The sequence below is a fragment of the Borostomias antarcticus genome (assembly GCF_949987555.1).
Source record: "Borostomias antarcticus genome assembly, chromosome: 17".
Classification (NCBI taxonomy): Eukaryota; Metazoa; Chordata; class Actinopteri; order Stomiiformes; family Stomiidae; genus Borostomias; species Borostomias antarcticus.
The window spans coordinates 21,425,175-21,435,174 of NC_140250.1; the positions used below are offsets into that span (position 1 = coordinate 21,425,175).

Genomic DNA, 10,000 nt, shown 5'->3' on the forward strand with positions numbered 1-10,000 from the left:
TCTCTGTGTGCCTCTCCGTCAGTGGGAAAGGCCTTCATCGTCCTCTACCCACCCCCACACACACCCCCCACACACACCCCCACACACACCCCCACACACACCCCCACACACACACACACACACACACACACACACACACACACACACACATCCAGGCCAATTGATTCGACTCAGGTCACATGATCCACAGTGACAGAGGCAGGGCCGACTGGGTGAATATTTCAGGCCACGAACTGAGCCCATGCGCTGAGATGGAACACCTTCAGTTGCGTTTTGTTGCGCTGTGCGATTTGTTGATGGGGGGGGGGGGGGGGGGGGGGGGGGGAGGGGGGGGGTGCTGCGCGATTTATTGAAGGGGGGGGGGGAGATTTGGGGGGTGCTGCGCGATTTGTTGATGGGGGGAGGGGATTGGGGGGGTGCTGCGCGATTTGTTGAAGGGGGGAGGGGATTGGGGGGGTGCTGCGCGATTTGTTGACGGGGGGAGTGTGGGGGGGGGGGGGGGGGCAGGCCATTAACCGCGGGCCAGGCCAGTTGGCGTGCCAGTCCGCCAGTGGACGGAGGGGACATTGGGATTTGTCAGGGGTACTCCCTGGAGCCTTTATGTGTGTGTGTGTATGTGTGTGTGTGTGTATGTGTGTGTGTGTGTGTGTGTTCTGTGTGTGTCTTTCATTGATATCCCCCACCAGAGGTAGAGCTGTGTGTAGCAGTCTATTCACGCGCTGTGTCAGATCCCATAGACAGACTTTTAACTGCTCCCTGAACACAAGCCTCTCGCCAGCACGGATGTTTCAGAAGGGTTTATAGCAGCCTCACAGATCATATACTACATACGAGAGAAAGAGAGAAAAAGAGGGAGAGAAAGAGAGGGAGAGAAAAAGAGAGGGAGAGATGGAGAGAGGGAGAGAGAAAGAGGGAGAGGGATGGAGCGAGAGAGGGAGAGGGAGAGAGAGGGAGAGAGACAGAGGGAGATAGGGAGGGAGAGAGGGGGATGGGAGAGAGACAGAGGGAGATAGGGAGGGAGAGAGAGAGGGAGAGAGAGAGAGAGAGAGAGAGGGAGGGAGAGAGACAGAGGGAGAAAGGGAGGGAGATAGGGAGGAGAGAGGGAGGGAGAGAGACAGAGGGAGATAGGGAGGGAGAAAGAGAGGTACACAGACCTCATAGCTCTGTCTCAGGACCTGGTGTATACCGTCTGTACTGTCTGCAATAGGCTATGACGTCAACGACTCCCAGACAGCAATCCGATCAGGGCCATATACAGGCCAGATCTGTACCATATAAGGCCCAGATCCGCTTGCTATCCGGGCTGGGATTGTAGTTGTTTCACTTCCTGGTTTATTAGCATAGAGAGAGAGCGTTTGTGGGTTTCTCGTTGACAGGGACGATGCTAAGATCCACTCAGACAAGCGTCCAGCTCCATTGGCGAGCGTGTCGGTACGCACTGAGGCTCTTTCACTCACCACGGGATCAGGATAACTACTGGAGCGATGGTGTTTTCGCATGGAGCCCGGCCCGTCTCTGGGCCTGACCATCGAGATTCTGCTCATGTACGGAGTGTGTGTATGTGTGTATGAGTGTGTTCGATAGCGCTGCCCGTTATTCAATTAGCAGGCAGTGCTGTTCCATCTGGACCAGAGGGCCCAATCTGAGCAGCATATGGTGTAGAGGGGGGGGGGGGGTTGAGGGTAGGGGGGCGGACGAGGGGATGAGAGGACACCGCTCTCCTTCAATAACACTCAACTACTATCTAAACCCTCCACACAACTACCCCACAGCTGAGCCAAGCCGGACTACAACGCCACTAGACAGAAAGAATATGCAGCCGTACTGGGGGGGCTGGCGTTAAAAAGATCAAAAACGATTCCCCCTTATTTCTTACACCTACGCCCATTTAAACTTCTCCACTCTTGGCCTTCACAGCCAGGTACAGTAACGAAGCAGCTCGGTCCGTTTACAGACCGTAGCACAGTCAGTGCGCGGTTACTGGCGCTGTTACGATCTCGCACTCTCAGAGGGCATTAGCTATGGCTATCAAATCACGGTGGTGAAGGTGTAATGTGATTGCTATGGTCGCTGTTGCCATAACATGATTGCTGTAATCCATTTTGTCTGGCCCTGTCCACCGCTCACACGCCCACCTAGTCTCCGCCTCCTTCCCAGGGTCCCTGTGTGTTCCAGACATGGCAGAGAGCTCTGCAGTCATGCAGGATCTCTGGCCTCCGAGACATGGATGACGTTTATCTTCACACGTTATCCAGCTAAAGGCTATGATGTATAGCATCCTGGTTTGGGCCAGAATGACTAATAAACGTGGTGGGTTTTTATACATGTCTAGTCATCTCTGTTAGATGTTGGCCTGTATGGGTGTTAGTCTTAGTGTTAGTCAGCTGAGAGCCAAGAGCATCAAACTGATCTCCAGCTAATCTGCCTCCCATAACAATGAGCGCATTCTCTGGCGAGCCCAAGGCCCTCGCTGTGCTTACTTTGGCCTGGCTGGTCTCCACATGTGGAGGTGGCTTTGTGAATAGCTGGTTCCAAACCGCACAGAGAACAGGGCTACGCTGGAATGTACTGGGTCCAATGATGGGGCGCGTTTGGGATTGGGCACGGGGCGGCCCCACGGGTGAGGGGCCAATAGAGTCTGTCTCATCTGATCCAATTTACTCCATCGTATTACACTCTGATAGAAGCAGAGGTAGACTTTAAGTTTGGCCTCGAGGAGAGAGAGTCTGGGGACGAGTTAGACTGCACTCTCCAGGGTCAGAGAACTTTTTTGCCATTTACTTTTGCTGCAAACCTTGTCCGTGTGCTGACAAAGTTCCATGACCACAGGATCAGTGAATGTTTTCACACACGCACACACGCACACGCACGCACACACGCACACACGCACACACGCACACACACACGCACACACGCACACACACACACACACATACACACATACACACATGCACGTGCACACGCACACGCACGCATACACACACACATACAGGGCGATATTAGCCAATAAAATCCACTTTCCCTATAAGTTAACATGAAATAAGATCAATCACATAGCTAGGAGGCCCACTCTAACAGAAAACACGATTAATCATGGTCTGAGGGCAATCGAAGACCTTGTCTGTGGTCAGGACTTATCTCAACGTGATTTGATGAATATAAATACAAAAACATGCATAGTTTAAAGATTGTGAGGAAGATCAGAGGGGAATTATACTAAAGAATGGTAAAGTGCACCTCTGTCTTGTGTGTGTGTGTGTGTGTGTGTGTGTCTGTGTGTGTGTGTGTGTGTGTGTGTCTGTGTGTGTGTGTGTGTGTGTGTGTGTGTATATCTTACCGGGCCCTGACATGTCAGGGAGTCATCGTCTGCTTTCTCACATTGGGCGTCACACTCCACACACACTGACCCATTAGCATACTCCCTGATGTCCCTAAGAGAGGGGAGAGAGAGAGAGAGAGAGAGAGAGAGAGAGAGAGAGAGAGAGAGAGAGAGAGAGAGAGAGAGAGAAAGAGAGGGGGGGGGGGGGCGAGGGAGAAAAAGATGGGCGAGGTAGACGAGGAGATATGGGGTGGAGTGAGAAAGAAAGAATAGCATCATCATATTGCACTTGCACTTGGAATATACTTTATACTGTACATAGTATACATTCACAGGGGTGAAAATTAACTTTTTGTCTCACGGTGAGTCACCTGCCAAGGGGACTGTAGATTGAAAAAATCTACCGGCCAAGTATATATTTTTTCCAGATAGCCTTATGAAATCTAGTCGCCAATTGGAAATTTTACCTGCATTTGGCCAGTGGCAGGTGTTAATTTTCAGCCCTGCCTGTACATACTGTAGGCTATATACCCAGATCATACATATACTACCTATTTAAATTAACTGTAAAATTAATTCTGTATATATCGATGGTTACATATTGTAACCCTAGTTCTATGAGTGGAGCGACAGGGCAAGCTCCTATTGGCTTGAGAAGCCATAGCCAGACTGAAGAAAAAAAAACATACACGCACCTGTGTCCAACTAGGTTCGGTGCACCACTGTATAAACGGGCTTCGCCTGCACAAGTGCTCCTAGCCAAAACGTTCAGCGAGCAGACTGTGGGTTCAGCAAAGTCTGCGCCCTGGTAGCTCTTACTGGTATAAGCAGAGCTTCACGACCGTACCATACACTCTTGCTGGACCCATTAACCAAAAAAAACTGTCCAGACAGGACACAGGCCAGGGCTCCAAGGTGAGACCCTATCATAAGGGTCAGCCCAGCCCAAGCACTGGCCCCTACCCGCAACACTCAGCTTATCTCAGCTAGGGGCAAGGAAAGGTACTTGAGAGGAGAGGGGAGGTGCGAGAGATGCCGCGCCGGAGACCGTGGCATTAGATCGAGGAATCTGACATAATCCATTTTGGCCCTGACTGCCACCGGAGAGCAGAGAATCGATGGTGTTTCGGTCCAAGGCGGGCCACCCTTGAAAGGGACATGAAAAACCCCCACAGGATATTTCATGCCGCACCTCTGTGCAAGGGTGAATGGCATTCCTGTCGGGAAGCACTTCATTCATAGAAGGAGGCAGTGTCCGCATTACAGACAACCTGCCGTCGATTTGCCTATTCAGACGAAACGGCGGTGTCTTGTAACACGGGGATTCTTGTCACCTCATTTGCATATCCAACCGAAACCAGCGAGGCACTTGTTGCCACTGGTACAGGTGATACACAATGAGACCCAGACCCAGATTTGGGACATTTCTTGGGAACCTTGTCATCTCATTTGCATATCCAGCTGGGTCTAACACTGCATTCTCCGCCGCTGGACCCAGCGAAACGCGAGATCCAGACGATCGAGAACATTGTGCAGAGTGGCTACGCGTGAGCTAGTGGACTCCATTTTGCGAGATAGGGTGAGAACGCTGTCATTACACAGTAGGCCTTCTGTCTATTGAAAGCTCAGCGTCAGTGTTAAAAACAACTCACTCATTTCCATAGCTAGACGAGGCTACCGACACAACTCCCATCTCACACTGTTTGTACCCGGTGAAAAGCGGAAATGATTTATCTGCCGTAGAAGCAGAAAAACATGCCGCCGCTCAAACCGAGGACTCGACAACCCTGAAATTTACCCATTGCTCGTCAAGCGGGCAGCCGATCTACCTGTCAATCCAAAAGGGAAATGCGAGTCAATGGGTGCGATAAGTAGCTGAGCGCTCACTCTTAGAATGCTCACTTTGAGCGCTGAACGGTTTTTAAAACCCCTTAACGGTCTGCTCTAACCGAGCGCTGAGTCGCTAGGAGACGAGAACTTTTCACCTGTTGTCAATCATGTGTGATTAGCGAGCAGCGTCCCAACGATTCCCAAGACAAAACGCGCCCCTTGTTTTGTTTTTTTGCTCAGGTGATGATGATGATGACGTGGTGTTTGGCTCAAACAGATCGTAGTTCAAAACTGCTCACTTGTGCTCTGAGCAGATCAGTCTGAGCGTAACTGAGCAACTTGAGTGAATTCTGATCACTGATCGCAGACTGTGGCGGCAGCAGACACTTGAAGAAGTGACGCTCGGTGAAGCCTCTACAGAAACTCAAGAAGAGCGTATAGGCCCGGCAGTCGGGACACGGAACCAGACCCGCCTTGGCGTGCTGCGACCCCATGCAGCGGAAGCAGAGTGGATGTTCCACGTCGCTGTTGAGGGCGTCGCAACCGCGGAACCTCTCGGACAGACTAGGCAGCGCTGGCAGGGGAGCCCTGAGAGACACCGCCACCTCTACGGTGAGTCATCTTCCTCTGACTTCTCAGTCTTCTTGCGAGCTGAATGTTTCTAGGAGCAGATGTGCAGGCGAAGCCCGCTTTCACAGTGGTGCTGGACCTAGTTGGACACAGGTGCGTACTGTATATGGGTTTTTTCTTCAGTCAATGTAGCTGGCTGGGTTTTCTCAAACCAAGAGGAAGCTCCCCTGTGGGTAGGAGCTCCAAGAAATAGAACTTTGTGTTCTCATCTGTAAATTCAGATGCATATCGTTCAGCTTATCTCATTCTTGTATATATATATATTTGTTTTATATATTTTGTATTTACTTCTTTTTAACAACTTTTTTTTACTCTACTTTTAAGCACACTTGGGAGCTAGCAATAACATTTCACTGAACATTATACCTGTGTGATTCAGTGTGTATGTGACAAATAAAGCTTTGGAAATAACCGTCTCAGACCGTCAGGGTTTAATGAACAACAACCCACCCTTTACAGAAATGACTGAACATCTGAAAGAGACTTTGGGGAAAAAGACAATCATAAAAGGAAAAACAAACCAACAATGTTGACATTTTCCAAGTTGTTTTCCTCTTTGTTCCGTGATATAAAGGCATCCTCAACTACACACAATAATCTCACCTTTGCTTTTGCCTGCGGCCAATTTGCTTCCTGTACAAGAGCTAGAGGGTAATTCTCAAGAATGTATTATGACTGAATCAATACCCAGCGCCTACCCTATATCACACCCATTTGAAGAGAAGTCAGAGAAAATAAACCTGGGCAGTTCCCAGGCTGTTAAAAACGAGTTTGTGTGTGTGTGTGTGTGTGTGTGTGTGTGTGTGTGTGTGTGTGTGTGTGTGTGTGTGGTATCTTGGGATATCTTACCCCTTTGTTTATTTATTTGCTTCCTTTATTTGTTTCTTTGGACACTCAGTATTCCCGGCACCCAGACAGAACCAAGTCCCAGCGTCCTTCTACTCCTCAACACCGTGTTAGTTTCTCCCGTTCCTCCCTGCCCTCCCCGGGTGATCAGCTGGCCTTATTGATAACAACGCTTTGGCTCTGTTCTACCTCACCGCTAGCCGGGCTTCCACGTCTCCAAAAATCAATCATCTGAAGTGGCGTGTTGTTTCCTGCTCCTGTGGAGCTCTGGGAAGTCATTAACTCCGGTCAGAGTAACAGAGTTGGCAGCCTGCCGAAAATACTACAGGAGGACCGACTGTTGTGATGCTGCAGCATGGTGTGTGTGTGTGTGTGCGTGTGTGTGTGTGTAGGAGGTGGGGGGGGGGGCACATGGTGTTTCCTCCTAATAAAAAAGAGCAGCAGGTGTGTGGGTGTGTGTGCACGCATGCGTGTGTGTGTGCGGGAGCAGCGTGGCGTTTCCTCCCTTTTTAATGAAAAAGAGCGACGCCTCCATGGGATGTGAAATCAAATTAGGATTAATGATGCTTTGTCTGGACAGGAAAATGCATTCTGGGTGGCGTGGGAGGGGGGTGTCTTTGTCTGGCCTGGCAGAGTCCAGCAGAACCCAGCAGGGCCAGATGACCCAAAAGGGTTATCCTAGGCTGCCTGTTGGCTTGAAGCCCCCCCCCCCCTGGGTTATCTGCTATACATCTGAGCTGCCCTCTCCGCTTGAACCCCCCCGTAATGGTCTGTGACTGAGCTGCTCTCTCCCCTTGACCCCCCCCCCCCCCCACTTCTCCGCTATCCCTGGTCGGGGTCTGGGACCGACGCTTGGACACACACACGCTGAGCTGCCTGCTAGCATCACACTCCCCTGGTGCAGCTCTGTGTGCCCTGTGTATACACTGCACTGTAACTTTTATTCCTGTATTTTATTTTTCCTGCATTTTGTTTTAAATGTCCTTTTTTTTACATTTGGTTTTATATGGCCTTTTATGTGTTTCTTGCACTTTGTCTTAAGGTTTTTAATGTCTCATGTAAAGCACTTTAAATTGCCCTGTTGCTGAAATGTGCTATACAAATAAACTAGCCTTGCCTTGCCTTGCCTGTGGACATGAATGTGCTGTGATGTGAGATCTTCACCAGCCAGCCCTATACATGTGCCGTGTGACCATCCCTTGCGTTTCGACAAGCGTTTTGTTTTCGACACACATCCACACGCAACAGACAATAATCGTCAAGACAGAGACGTTAGGAAATACAAGGAAGACAAGTACAGTACAGTACAGTAAGACGTTAACACTCCTCCTGGTTTGGTCTGTGTGGAGCAGGCAGAGGTGAGGGGTAACACATGACAGGTACAACCCAGAGAGAGGTCGTGGGAGAGGACAGCGCCCCTAGTGGTCTACAGGGATCGGTGCGCCGGAACTGGCTCTACTCGTGCAAGTGGACAGGTAGGCAGGGCGTGGCCCCGTGCGCAAGCAGTGACTGTGACACGCAGTGACACGCCTAACCCCCCTGCCCAGTGCAGCTCCCGGGCCGCGTACGTCCACCGCCAAGGGGCCAGCGCCCGGCCTGGCCCCGAGAGACAGGCGCTCTGCAAGGTAAAATAGCCGGGGAGGCTTGGGTCCGGTTCTGGTAGGTTCTGGGTCCGGTTCTGGTAGGTCTGGGTCCGGTTCTGGTGGGTCTGGGTCCGGTTCTGGTGGGTCTGGGTCCGGTTCTGGTGGGTCTGGGTCCGGTTCTGGTGGGTCTGGATCCGGTTCTGGTGCGTCTGGGTCCGGTTCTGGTGGGTCTGGATCCGGTTCTGGTGCGTCTGGGTCCGGTTCTGGTGGGTCTGGGTCCGGTTCTGGTAGGCTTGGGTCTGGTTCTGGTGGGTCTGGGTCCGGTTCTGTGTCTGCGCACTACCACCGCAGTCGGCAGAACGCCCAAGCTCAGTCCACTGCTACTTCCATAGCACACAGTGACACAAACTTGTGACCTTGTAGCCGTGATGATGATGAAAGTGAAATGTACACAGCGATGCTACGGTACATTGACAGCAGCTGTTTTTATAGCATTTTGATTGCATTGAGGTAGATGGGACAGAGTGTAGAATACAAGACAATGTGTAGGCAACAACAACAATACAACAAACATGAACGTAGATATTTGTACCATTTCCTAGCATAGCTATGCCTCAAAGAACTAGTATGGTGGGTTTTCCACAGACCCAGAAAGTAGCAACTCAACTCTACTTGCTTTTTGGGGTTTTCCACTGCCCAAAAGGCAAGTCGAGTTGAGTGGCTACAGTTTTCAGCTCACCTCTCAAGGCGAGTTAGCTAGCTCAAGGCGTGCTAGCTGTCGTGACGTGTTAACACTGCAGGCCACTGATTGGTCAGAGAGAATTGTAACTCTCTGACTACTAGCCTGTTTCAGTGAAGCCCTTCAACGGACAAAGCCCCCCGAAATAGAACTCCTCATCCTCATATGATCCATTCACTCGTACTTTCTGTGGGATATTTTTTTCAGGATATATCTAATAAGGTTGAGCTAGCGAAGCACTAAGGTATTTATTCTGTTTGGAAACTCCTGCATGCGTACAAGGCAGCAGTCAAGGAAATGTTTTGGTTGTCGCTGAAGCATACATTTGCGGACGTCCCGAATCCGTCGATGGGAACAATTTGATTTTCCAACGGATATCTTACAAGATTGATCTAGGGAAGCAGTTTTGTGTTTATATGTGTGATATGCGTTACGTTTGGCGATTGCTTTAGCGTAGCTTACAGACGAAGGGAAACGTCTCTAGGGCCCCATTTAGGGCCTGGGGGGGAGTTCTGCTGTGGAAAAACACCCAGAAATCCCAAGCGAGTTGAGATAATTTCGGTTGAGTAGAGTTGACCAGGTGCAGGTGTGTGGAAAACCACCATTACTGTATCGTTCTGTTTTTTAAAGTGTTGTTTCTTTGGGTACATGACTATGTGTCATTCACTGGTGTCTAATCCAGAGATAAATATGGTGAAACTGACACTAAGCTGTGTTTAAACTTCCTTGAGAGAATTATTTGACAAAGGAGTAGGTGTTTGTGTGGGTGGGTGGTATGCAAGTGTGAGTGTGTGTGTGTGTGTGTGTGCGTGTGTGCGAGTGTGTGTGCGTGTGTGTGTGTGTGGACATACTGTGCACTAGAAAGTGTCTCATACACAGTGTCGAAAAACACAGTGTCGAAAAACAACTTGGTAAATCCACACTGCAATGAGAACAAGCGTTTTATTTCCCAATGGTGTTTCCTGGCCTTTGGAGTGGTTTGCTGGTGAGCTGAGCTGAAATGCAGTGCTGTGTGTGTGTGTGTGTGTGTGTGTGTGCGCGTGTGTGTGTGTG

The 10,000-nt window shown here is 50.3% G+C and overlaps 1 protein-coding gene across 1 annotated transcript in view; it reads right to left on the reverse strand.

The window, feature by feature from the left end:
• Positions 1 to 10,000, reverse strand: part of erbb4b (erb-b2 receptor tyrosine kinase 4b) — a gene marked incomplete at both ends in the record, with an annotated part of 174,144 nt that overhangs the window by 3,597 nt on the left and 160,547 nt on the right. Inside the window, one exon of the mRNA XM_084452098.1 lies at positions 3,338 to 3,431. Within this exon, the coding sequence (XP_084308224.1) occupies positions 3,338 to 3,431 (94 nt within the window). The remainder of the gene's footprint in view (positions 1 to 3,337; positions 3,432 to 10,000) is intronic.